Source organism: Harmonia axyridis, chromosome 1, assembly GCF_914767665.1.
Source record: "Harmonia axyridis chromosome 1, icHarAxyr1.1, whole genome shotgun sequence".
Lineage (NCBI taxonomy): Eukaryota > Metazoa > Arthropoda > Insecta > Coleoptera > Coccinellidae > Harmonia > Harmonia axyridis.
In genome coordinates this window covers 73,902,465-73,916,034 of record NC_059501.1, presented here as the reverse complement: position 1 = coordinate 73,916,034, position 13,570 = coordinate 73,902,465, and the positions used below count along the sequence as shown (strand labels likewise).

The 13,570-nt window shown below is 33.7% G+C and overlaps 1 protein-coding gene across 2 annotated transcripts in view; it reads right to left on the bottom strand.

Annotated features, from left to right (window-relative positions):
* Positions 1-1,008: 1,008 nt before the first annotated feature.
* LOC123671259 (protein GDAP2 homolog) overlaps positions 1,009-13,570 on the bottom strand; it is a 93,927-nt gene continuing 81,365 nt past the window's right edge. The window contains exons 8-11 of one of the 2 annotated variants that reach the window (XM_045605005.1): positions 12,864-13,017; positions 6,794-6,988; positions 4,474-4,617; positions 1,009-3,050 (exon numbers count right to left, since the gene is read on the bottom strand). In XM_045605005.1, coding sequence (XP_045460961.1) covers positions 2,985-3,050; positions 4,474-4,617; positions 6,794-6,988; positions 12,864-13,017 — 559 coding nt within the window. In that variant the 3' untranslated portion in view covers positions 1,009-2,984. The remainder of the gene's footprint in view (positions 3,051-4,473; positions 4,618-6,793; positions 6,989-12,863; positions 13,018-13,570) is intronic. The other variant, XM_045605006.1, reaches the window with a different exon arrangement.

Genomic DNA, 13,570 nt, shown 5'->3' with positions numbered 1-13,570 from the left:
ACAGGCGGTTCTTCAACTTGAATGGGTGTGCCAGGTACAAATCTACCAAAAATTTTCGGGTAGCTCCATCTAGCGGAATTGCAGTTTCAGCGCAAAGTAGTCTACAACCTTAAGCAAGCAAATTTGAAAGTAGAAATGAATTCGGAACCAATTAAGCAAATAAGTGTAACCACTTACCTGGGAATTCAGTTAGACTCTCAATTAAATTTGCAGGAGCATATAGGAAACTGGGGAAAAAATAGAATAATTCAGAAGGATATAAAAAACAGTCCTATTGGGCTAGAAGAATTGTATATAATACAATAATTCACCTACTGCATATCCCTGTTCATTTTTTGTAATAACGAGGATATAGAAAAACTTCAAATCCTGCAAAACAAAGCTATGAGAATTCTGTTGGGCTGTAGCATTCATACTAGAGTTAATGATATGTTGAAAAAAAAAAATATTTTTGAATATAAACCAGATGGTGCAGGAAACAAATTTGATAATCATTTTCAAAATTTTAAACGGTCTGGCACCAAAATGTTTTTGAAATTACTTCATTAGAAGTGTAGATATGATAAATTATAAATTGAGAAGAGGGGATCATTTGTTTATTGACCGTTTCAATACCCCCAATCAATTTCAGATATAGCTAGGGTTTCTGTGTTTTTGATGTATTTGTTTCCATTTGATTTTATTTTTCACATGTGATAGCATATAAGATTTTTTGTCTAGTATACAAAAAATACTAGTAAGTTTGCTTAATGAATATTAGATATTAATATTATCATATAATGAAAGCGAACGCTTTCGTATATTACTGAATAATTGATTATTTTCATATCCAAGTGACGTCACTGACTTCATATTGTTTGGAATTGCTATTTATAGAGGAATATTAATAGGAATTGAAAGTATTCATTATTTATGTCTGCAGTAAATTTCATTGAATAATTAAAAATTTCTCAATTAGCCCAAAAAAATCTTGATTATTTTTCAATAAACTCCAAATGAAACAACTAATATTTCTTCAAAATTTTATTTATAATCTGTATATTTGTTATAACAGAAATGTAAGCTCATTAGTGATTGAAAACCTTTGTGTCAACAGTATTTCTTTGAAGCAACCATATGGCATCGCTTCTAACAAATTTCTTAGAAATCTTTTCAACAATTACAACAATATATCATTTGAAAAAATAAAAATCAACACTGCAAAAATTCAGAATATATTCTTCTCAAGACACTATTTTTAACAATTTTTTGATGTCATATTTTGAGCATGGATAGAAAATTTCCACTACATCTATATAAAGGGAAATCATATTATAAAATTGAATAGTGCTGGAAAGTAGTGATAGTTAAATGTGAATAGAAGAATTTCATAGTCGATCGACTACCATAAAAATGTTGAAATCACGAAATGGAAAAGGCTATTCTAAATTTTCTTGAGACTATTTGATAAAGAGTATTCAACTTTTCATATATGGAAAGTTTAGAAATGCAAATAAATATGTCAGAGATCGTACCAAGTTGAACATTAATGCTGTTTGAGGAAATCAAAAATGAATGTAATAATTGATTTTCCTTGGCACATATATAAGTACATAATGTTTCATTCAGAGATATGAATTCTCAACTTCAAAACAAGACATATAAGGTTCAATTTTTTCAATTCTGACTATCATGATTCTCTAAAGGTGATTCTGAACAATCTGAGTACTATAAATAGTTATTTCCAGTTGGTGGTATTGAACAATATTATTTGCTTATACAAAATTTTGTTTTCGTTATTATTTCTGTTCTTGTTTTTTCGTGACAATTCGGAGTAAACCTTGTTTTGATCTGATGTGGATGGGAATTCACATTTGATTACATAACTGCTTATTCGTTTTAGAATATTGAACAATATGGAGACGAAACATTCAATGAAAAAACAAGGAGCTATGATATTGTAATGAGGATAGTTTCACATGAGAATCACATTTAGAGATATCAGCAGATGAAGAAATCAATCATCTTGATGAAACACCTAACGTATTTAATAAACTGATAGGAAAGTAGAAAAAACATTAATCAATATCAAAGTTTCAACTAATTCAACAGTGAAATCAATAACATGGAAATCACTTTCAACATGAAGATTATTGCTTTTTGCAGCTCATTTGCATAGCACACTGCGATATTGGAAGAAGATATTCAAAATTATTTAATTTTTGGGTGCCCATATCTACTAACAACAATCAATTAAATCAGTCAAATTGTCAATAGGAAGCAATAAAACGCATGTCTAAAACTCTGAACCATTCCATGAATTCATAAATGACAAATTGAAAATATATTTCAGGGAATTCATCATAAGAATCTGGGGTTTTTCAGTCATTACCAACAATCGATTGTTTTTCTATGCTGAAAGAACGAAAATTATCCATTTCCTGAAAAATTTAGTTTTCTTCATTACGATTCAATTACGAAAGAATCATTAATTGATCCAGATGAAACCTAAATGATTAGGTTATAGCGTATTCCAATTACCATGGGTCATATAATAGGTTTCAACAAATTTTTTGTTTCTTCACAAACTTAACTGTTCGGTTTTTATGTATTGCAATATAAAAAATCGATAAAAATATCAGACTAAACCTAATAAACTTTCAATATAGCACTCAACACTACATAGTATAAATACAAGTGCTTACAGTTTGCACAGCCTTAAAATTAAGAGTTCCTAAGTAGAAACGAATCTTTCACATTGTTTCCCAAATCAAGTGTTGTCCATTGAAGACCTGCAAGGTCACTCAAAGCGTGTGTTTCATCACTATTTCATACCAGTTGGCACAGCACAACTTAATACTAATCGAAAATATTGCGACGATGAACGGTGATAGAATTGGAGCGCAAATCATACATGGATACCGCGCTTCTCTGCTGTTAAACCAAGGTAGGAGCTTGTTGTCTTTGTTATGTTGTTAGGCTTGGTTGGAAATATCTCAGGCCATTTATCTAGAGAAAGAGAGAGAATCGTCAAATTTGTAGGCTTCTTCAAGTATCAGCTTGTAAAGTGGCTAGAAAATATGGAAGAACAGAGTGATTGGATGAATTCTAATCAAAGTCAAAATATCTCGGTTTATTTCGTTGAAGAGAAACTCTATTGTATGGTTTCATATCAAAGTTTGTTTTGTCATAAAAAAAAACAAAATTTGATATGGAACCATACAATAGATTTTGATCTTTAACGAAATGAAATAAAGCAACAAATTCCAGTTCGATGAAATTAATATTTTTTCAATTATCGAATTGGAAAAATATCCATTTTATCAAACTGGAATTTGTCGTCCAATAGTGAAACGAATACTCATGCAAAATTTGATTATGATCGTAGATCTGAGAGAAAATAAAAAAAGTATATTGTGCAACATGTGAGGAAGTTCAACTTTTCTCACGAGTGAGAAATGGGAAATAGTATATTGTGCAACAAGTGGGGAAAGTCCAACTTTTCTCGCGAGTGTGGAAGTTTGTGCACGAGCCTGAAAGGCGAGCGCCGCAAACACACGAGCGAGAAAAGGACTTTCTCCACATATTGCACACTATACTTTTTCTTCAACTGCACAAATTTCAATAATTCAAGTAATCGACTTGATTCAAATCAAAATGGCCTTCGTTGACAATATGTGCTAATTTATTGCGTTTCCTTAGAAACGACTCAAAAGCCCAATTTCATTGGTCTACCTAGCGAGGTGTGGGCAAAGTGCCGTGTGGAATAATATTTCTCATAGTGTGAGCAATACATAGTTTTGAAGTTGAGTATGCTATGAAGAATATGCTACTTTCCATAGCAGTTGTAAGAAAAATAACTTTTTCCACATGTTGCACACTATTTTTTTTCCAAAAATTAAGGTATGTAGCTCTTAAAGAGAACAAATAGGTAGTTCTGAATTCTGATCTGATTTAAACTGTTAAATATCTTTTTGTTTAGATTTTCTTCGGTTATTTACAGGGATTGTCGAAGAAATACCAAGATGTAAGAAGAAACAAGGAAAGAATACGATATACATAATTTTCAAAAAAATTAATCGATTTCAATGATTAGATAAAATCGATTCTTTCAGGATTTGGTGCAAATAAATTATTGCATCTAACCAGCATGCATCCATTTTAATATTTTTTTCATTTCCCGAAATCCTACAAAGTATCATATGTTCTTGGTATGTCACTTTACAGATTAATTGAGTTATTGTGATCTGTTATAATTCAACTTTGAAAGCAAATTTTTTGGAAACTGCGATAGATTATGAAATTTTGAGTTATCTGAATTAATTATTATATTGACCTAAAAATCTACAATACTGAAAAACTTTGACAATTAGGTACAAAGATATTATTAAAGTTGAGGTTGAATGATCGCATAAAAGCTTTTTCATTTTTATCGCTACTCTTTATTCTACTCTGTTATCTGTGATTTTTATACACGTAGGTAGAAATACTTACAGTCATATCATATTCTGTAATGAAAGCTGGAATTTCAAGTTGATCAGGTGACATGACTGCATAAAGATACTCCACTCCGGGTAAGCTGTGAACTTTCTGTTTGATAGCTGGAGCCATGAACGTAGTGAACCACCAACTCATCATCTAGAAAAAACATTTTTCAGAAATTTGTCGTATATAGTCCATGTATTTCGGCAAAGGCATGACGTCAGCGACCGAAGGAGAAAATCGGACTGTCAAAACAATCCTTTGACTGCGTACGAAACATCTTTTGAAATTCAATTCAGAACGTTTCATTGTGTATACGAGAAAATTTTCTTGGAATCAATAATTTTATATGAATGCTGTTAAACATGACTACCGCAGGTGAAAATTATGTCGAAATAAGCAGAATCAATTCTAATAACAAATGAAATGAATACAAACAAATAGAAATCATATATCGATAACATAGCAAAGGGTTAACACAAATTTAAGAATAGATTCGCCATCCGTGACGTCATGTCATTGCTGAAATAAATATAACACATTATAAAAGTTTAATGAGTCTTCTTGATGAAGGATATTTAATATAAATCAAATAATTTGACAAATTTGTGTCTAATCCTTCACAATAATATATCTGTATGATATATTCAGTTTATTTTTGTCTTGGAATATATTCCAATTCTAAAAATGACAAATTTAATAATCAACCAAAAGAAAAATTCAAAATGACTAAAATTGTACAATTTTAATTTTAATTATTAACCGTTTGCTCAATTTGTACAATTTTAGTCATTTTGAATTTTTCTTTTGGTTGATTATTAAATTTGTCATTTTTAGAATTGGAATATATTCCAAGACAAAAATTAACTGAATATATCATACAGATATATTATTGTGAAGGATTAGACACAAAGTTGTCAAATTATTTGATTTATAAAATATAACACAGGGCAACAACAAAAATATATATTTTTTTTTGGTGTCTGGGATTTTAGAGCTGATCTGTAATCCATTTTTTTCAGCTCTCCTTTTTTATATACATCAACTTATCTACCAAAGTGGTTTTCATTCAGTATATTCATTCATGAGATTTCTAAGATTATCATATATTCATTAAAGTAGGTACAATGAGAATAAATATGGGTTTCATTCAGTACATTCATTCATGAGATTTCTAAGATTATCATATATTCATTAAAATAGGTACAATGAGAATAAATATGGTTCAATATCACTAGCTCACTCAACGAAACTGAAGGAAGAAATAATACCGCATAGCTTTGGTCTTGAAGAAGATGAAGTATCACGAACATCAATGGATGATTTGTGTAGACTTAAAAATGGTAAACTTTCTTGTTGTACCTCTGGGATAGTAGGCACAAAACACACCACTGAGTTAAAAAAGATTGGCCTCAGAGAGGAAATATGGACGTTGGGGAAAAGAATGTCATTAACGACGCTTTGGTTGAAAGAGAAAAAATCATACTTCCTCCGTTCATATAAAGTTGGGCTTAATGAAGCAATTTGTAAAGGCTCTTGATAAGAATGGGTTATGTTTTGCATATATGGCTGTAAAATTCAGTTGAGCACAGAAAAACTCAAAGCAGGGCCCACAAATACGATAATCAATTAAGGATCCTGCTTTCATAAATTCAATGAATCAAGTTCAAAGAGATGCATGGACATCATTTGTTGTAGTTGTAGAAAATTTTCGAGGCAAACATAAAACTCAATACTATGTTAACAAGATGCTTAATACTTTCAAATACTTAGGGTGCAATATGAGTATTAAAATACACTATTTGCACAGCCACTTAGACAGTTTTCCAGAAAATTTAGGAGACATGAGTGAGGAACTAGGTGAAATATTTCACCAAGATATTAAGATTATGGAGGAGCGCTACCAAGGAAGATTGTACATGCACATGATGGCAGATTACTGCTGGAGTAAAAAGGGATTGTTTAAAAAAAAAGCATTCGAGAATGTCCTGGAAAAGAAGCTTCCGATGTGTTGACTGACTTTGATTTCTTCAATGATTTTTTGTTCGTAAGTACGACATAATATTGTATTTTGTATAACTTGAATAAAAATATTGTATCTACTTTTGTTAACTACACTTACGGATTTGTGTTGAAATAATGTAACTCATATTTCTCTAAAATTGTATATCTTAAAAATTTGAGCTTCTAGGTAAAAATGAATACGTTATTTGAATTCAGGGTTTCTGAGCTAATTCTATATCAATTAGATAATTGATATAGAATCAAGCTCAGAAACCCTCGACACCAAAACAGCTGTTCCCCTGTGAATATATATAACATTATAGCCAACCTTAGTCCAAAAAGTGGGATGCACGATGTAAAACGCCTTCAAATTCTTCTTGTACTTGTACGGCAGAACATTGTACACCTCCTTCAACCAAGAGAAAGATGGATAGTTATTACTTGACGTCAATGTGTGGAAGTAAGCTATGACGTAATCTCCTCTGACAATGGGATCTAGGAGAGTAATCAGGTACAAAAGAGCCTGCAAAGAAATTAAATAAGACAAAACGTTTTATTTAGCATTATAATGACAGCCAGCAAAAGATGTATCACGTGTTACAAATATTAATGAAGAGTGTTGAGAACAGATTAGGTTTTGAGAAGGTGGTTTCACGATATAAACATTACAAATATTGATTTTCAATGAAATCATTATAGTCAATTTCAAGCGTAATAGGTACATTTACTCCAATGCTCATCTAAATTATCAATCCCTTTTCTGAAGAAAGATTCGACTTTAACCTAGACAATCACTTCTTCATTGGAGACATTTTTTTCCTGGAGAATTCTTTTGAGTCATTCAGAAGGCCAGTAATCATTGGGAGCAGATCTGGAGTATTATATGGGTGGTCAAGCATTAAGCTGCGCAATTCAATTTGATTTGTTCAAGTTGCATTTTCTTAGTGAAATATATATTTTTTCATTTAACGATGTTCTTAATTTCTGCGCTAAATTGAGCCCAAAACGTTATGTAATATTCACCATCGGGCATCGATAGTTTTACGTTTGTCAATATGGTCAGTGAATAATATACCAAAATACGGATGCCCTGACTAGTACAAGCTCCTAGTTTTTGAGAGGTCTGACAGAGGCCTAGGAGAGTCGGAATAGGAGACATAAATATAACTTTGCCAGTTGATGTTTGACATTTTGGTCGCTTTGTAAGGCTCTCACCGATTGCTTTCCACTCAGCTGACGCTCTCTTTGACTCAAGAGTTTAGTGATGAATCCATGTTTAATCCAGTATTACATATCTGCGCGAAAAATCTTATTTATTCCTCATAAACAGTTCCAAATAGCCTTCGTAATCGACGATGCGATGTAGCTTTTGATCGGCGGCGAGTAAACGCGGCATTCATTCCAAGCAAAGCTTGCTCAAGGAAAATTATTCACGCAATATAGTGAATATACTGTATTCTGATATCTCTCTCCCAGGCAATGCCTCATTTTGAACGTATAATAATTGACGGAAATAATAAAAAATATTGGTTGTTTGGACCCTTGGGGCCGTCGCTAGCCAAACTGCCACCCTAGGCAGAGACCCAAGTTGCCGTCTCAGGCAAAGACCCAACTTGCCGCCCTAAAAACTTTCCGATAAAAAAATCATTTGTGAAATTCGTTGAAATAAAAAAAAATTAATTCATTCTTCCAGGAACCCAGATTTCTTGGAAAAATTAGAAAATGCCGCCTTCCATTATTTACCGCCCTCCTAGAGCGGTTCCTGCGGTTTCAGGTTCTTCTGCTCAGTTTTGACTTTATGAAAAGCTTGAACATTTTGCTTTTTTTCTTCAAATTATCGAGTAAAACAATCGAATTATGCGGATGGATCATTATTTTGAATTCGAATGCGCCTGCGACCAACACTAGTTAATTTGATATAATGGAATGTGGTATGAAATAATAAAACTTCCTATATTTTTTAGAAGGATAAGTTGAAAATAGTGAAATGGAATCGTTTCCCGTATATTTTTCATTCCATTCTGAGGAATCAACATTCTGATCAGAGAATTGAAAGCAGAAATAATCCAAAAGCCGCTTCAAGTGGCAATAGAATTCGGCAACGTTTAGCAAAGCGAACGCTGACAAGCCTGATGAATGCATGTGTTTTTTTTAGCGTCAATAACGCGCAAACAGCACTATGAGGGGATTACGGGACATCTGGATATTTATTAGTATAATACGGCACATTTGATGGTTTTTGATGTTAATTAAATTTGTCCATATTGCTTCCTGTTGTTGCTGACCAAATTGAATCTCATTCAGTCATTTTGAATTTCTACACATTTTTGTTGATCAAGCTTGAAATGCCGCCTTGAATTTTGCCGCCTGAGGCAACCGCCTACCCTGCCTCCCCCTAGCGACGGCCCTGTTTCTGAAGAAATATAAAAAAAAATCTTCGTCGCCACCATTTTTTTTATTAGAATCCCATTACTTCATGAACCGTTGAGTATTCACCCAAGTTAGGGAATATTGCTGAAATTTTCATGAAATAAGCTATCTAATTATGCAATAATATACTGGGTGTGCCATTTGAAATGAGAAGGTCTGTTTCCAGTATAACCGGACGTTGAAGAGGACTGAAAATATTTTAGGAAGAAATCTCAGTGTCTCAAACTGCAACACGCAAATTTTATGCACAAAATTATGTTTAGTTCTCCATAAACATCTAATGAGTCATCGCGGTGAATCACCCTGTATTGAATAACCAATTCCAGCCCCATTCAAAATTTCGTTCAGATACCATCGTCAGCAGTGGCGTAACTAGAGTTGACTCATGGGGGGGGTTATGGGTAGTGGCATGAACTGAAGTGAAAAGCGGGGGGGGGGGGAGGGGGGGTTGTAGATATCGTTTCTATTCGAAGATTTGTGTGAAAAAACTCTTTTAAAAAATATCATTTCATCATACAGGCACAATATATACTATACTATTGAACACTTAATAAACAATGAAATACGTGTAAGAATTAAAGAAAGATTGAAAATATTCTAAAATATAAATGTATAAGTAAAAATTGCTATCACGCTCCTCTATACAATCATTCAAGAAAGTCTAAATTCAAGACGGCGAGGTCTTGAAGGAAGGTCATACTTCCTTAAGTATGTTTTCAATCTTCTAAGAGATGAGAAGGACCTTTCACTGGTTGATGTCGATACAGGAAGAGTGGTAAGAATTTTCAGGAGGGTGTTGATAGTGGGGAAAACATCCTGAAGGCAGGCAGTGTAATAATTGATTGCCTTCCTTGAGCTAATTTTCAAATCTTTCACCCTCTCGTACCACATATGGAGTTCCCCAATGGCAGCGATGTCATCAATTTGAATATCTTCCTAAAAGAAATTCAGGAGCTTTTTAAAACTTTCTTCCTGTGTTCTGGTCTCGGTTCTGGTGACTTCAGCATTACTGGTAGAGGTCGGTATAAGACACTCAAAACTTTTCAGTACGTCTTAATGTTTCAGAAAGCGACTATTTAATTCACTTAAAAAGTGATCTAAAAATGGCAAAAATAGGGATATCTTAAAGTATGATTGAGGATTGTGATTGTCGGTTTCAATGTTGCACCTAAGAGTTTGTCGTCCAGTTCTTCTTGGGGCTTTTATTGAGGTACTGAGTAATTCAGCCATAGTCTCTGATGCGTTAAATATGGTTGCGAATTCTTCTTCAGCATTGGTTCTGATTTTTTCTATCGTCCCTTTTAGATTAGTCACCATGTTCATAGCATTTAAAAGATCGATATGTTCATGCTGCAAAAATCGAGCAAGGGGTAAACTTAAGGAGAATACTCTAGCCATCACTTGCAAACTGATTATAAAGGATGAACCCTGAAGTGCACATAAAAGCTGCGATGCCATCGACGCTAATTCTACATCCTTCCACCGTGAAACTTCTTCAAGAGCCTCCTGGACAGCAGGTAACATTTCTTGAAGTAGTAATATTGAATCATGGCGCTCAACCCACCTAGTTGGACAGAGTTGTTTTAGACGAGTAGATTTGGCTTCAGGGAACAGTTTATCAATTGCTCTTGTAATAACCTCCATTCTTTTTGGGGTGTTAAAAAACAAACATAGTTTTGTTGCAGTCCCACAGCAATTTCATGTTCAGAAATTGAACATGATGCACTTATAGCAAGGTTTAAGCTATGGGATACACAATGGAAATATATTGCAATCGGATGCTCTTCCATTACATCTTCATGTGCTCCTTCGAATTTTCCACTCATTGCAGCGGCCCCATCATATCCTTGCCCCCTCAAATACTTTGTATCAATTCCAAACTCGCGTAATGATTTCAAAATGACTGTCGCAAGGTTTTTACCAGTTAAATCAGAAACAGGTACAAACTGAAGGAATTCTTCTTTAATATCATTGTTGTATAGGTATCTAACGCCGATTGATGCTTGTTCTTGTGTTGAGATGTCTGTCGTTTCATCTGCAAGAACAGTAAAACATTTCGCGGAATTGACCATCTCAACCAATTTCTTCAACATTATATCGTTAATAGCCAAAATAATTAGTACAATTTAAAAATATTTTTCTTCTCACAATGATACTTCTGTAATTCCACAATAACAACTTTGAAAAAGCAAAATCTTCCAAGTTATTTTTTTATTGTTCTGCCAAAAAAATGTTTTCCTTCTTATCAATGGGGGGGGGTTACGTCCCCAATAACCCCCCCCTCGTTACGCCCATGATCGTCAGGACCATATAAACCTATTCGACCGAGTTGAAATTTTGCTTGTATATTCCGTCCAACCTTTGTTAGTCAGTATGTTTGTGAAGATAACACAACTTTTGTTTTAGCTCGTATAGTATACAGCCAAAACGATGGATGGATGTATATAATGAACACCGGTCTGCAAAGCTGCCATTATTCAGTTTCTAACGGAAGTACAAGGAGACACAGATTTATCGCGTCATGCGTCAAAGTTACACGGTATAACAAACGTCGAATTCAGAGATAACTAGATGATTTCACTCTGTCGTTCCTCCAGAGGACCAGAGCAGAAGGGAGATAAGCTCCAGTTTCTGATTCAATGGAGGCGGAACCAGAATGGAACCGTATACGAAAACAAAGTTATCGCACTTCTGTATTATGGAGAGAACTTGTGAAGGTATACCGATGTAAATATAATTGTAAACGATTTTTACAGAATTTTCATCAACTGAATTAACCCGCCAAAAGTAGGGAGGCGGGTAATGTAAGGCGAGTCATGAAGAGTCATTTCTCCTCCGAATAAAGTATGTTATTCTCTTTTCAAACGTTGTGAAATTCAATATTTTTCAAACGAACAATACAACGCCATATATGTTGACTGACAAGATGAAATAGGATAATGGCAACAAGTGGGGAAAGTCTAACTTTTCTCGCGAGTGCCGCAAACACACGAGCGAGAAAAGGACTTTCTCCACGTGTTGAACACTATACTCTTCCTACAACTGCACAAATTTCAATAATTCAAGTAATGGACTTGATTCAAATCAAAATGACTTTCGCACAGTATGTGCTAATTTATTGCGTTTCCATAGAAACGACTCAAAAGCCCAATTTCATTGGTCTACCAAGAGAGATGTCGCAAAGTGCTGTGAGAAATAATATTTCCCACAGTATGAGCAATACACAGTTTTGAAATTGAGTAGGCTATGAAGAATATGCTACTTTTCATAGCAGTTGTAGGAAATAGTTATTTGTGCAACAAGTGCAAAAAGTGAATGTCGAGTGCAATAAACAATTTTTGCACGAGTTGCATACAACATTTTTTCTACGTTCATGCAAAAAGCAGAAAATGATTTATTGAGGTGCGGCACTAGGTGTAGGAAAATGAAAAGCGCAACTTGAATACTTTATTATTAATATCGATTTGCATTGAAACAGGAACTAATACGTTACGAACAATTTAACTCAAACTTTATTTTTACCCTCAATGTTGAAAGTGAATGAACAATTGGTGCAATTTTCAATATGAATATTTCGTAGTGAAGTACTTTTTAATTCCACTTCTTGATTTGTTACTGCTGTAAACGTACTAGTACTTGGTAACTGTACATCGTTATTTCCTTCAGGCTGAAATATTTGTTTGTCATGATGACAGCACGTTGAAGTAGAATGACAGATGAGTGCAATAAAAACTTTATTGCACTAGTGCAATAAAGAACTTCTTTTTCCACTAAATATAGTTCAATAAAGTTTTGCTTTTTGCATGAATGTAGAAAAACTATTTTACTTCATGTCTGTCAAAATTAATTTAGCATGACAACCGTAACTAGGGAAATTTTCCTTTGATCAATCAATTACAAGGATCGTTAATAAAAATCTTATTTTTTCGAATGTTCATATTTCCGCTTCTGCCGATGATTTTACTCACCTTATCTAAATTAATTTTGTTGAAGGGAAACCATTTTCCAACGAACACAACTACTGGCCTTCCTAACCTGTCAACGCCACTCTGATACAAGCAGCCGATTCCGGATACTTCTGTCAAGTCCTCTGTTCTAGCCCTTCTCAACAATCGTTCGTAACTGTAACAAGATCATAATTGTTATAAAGTTTCAGAGATTTTTTCTACGGCTGCTATGAAATGTCAACTTTATTTTAGCATTTTTGAAACGTTTAAATCCGTTCCCAATCATTTGACGCAGTTCGGACTGTGTACAGTGATTATGCACAGTAATGAAATCGAATCTTCGAGAAGACGTTGCTATGGAAACGCATAAAATACACCTTGACTTAAAGCCACAGAAATTAATATTTGTTTCGTTGTCACGTCTAAAATATAAGAATTGAAGCATGAATTTTTTCATTTGTAATGATAGGTAGGTAAGGGAACTAGCTGACTTTGTTCGAAAATTTGAATAAGCAAGTCCTTCAAGGCGCATGACTTTTAGGTAGGTGCAGTTTCTTTTTCTGGAGGGATTTTTTTGGCATTATTAGTGTTTTGCTGTGGTGTGTTTGTCAACGTTGACAGATGAATATCCTTTATTTATTAGTGGTTCACATAGAGTAATAAACATAGATGAACATAGATACTAATCCACAACATGGTTAGATTACGTTGTCGGATTGTGATATAGT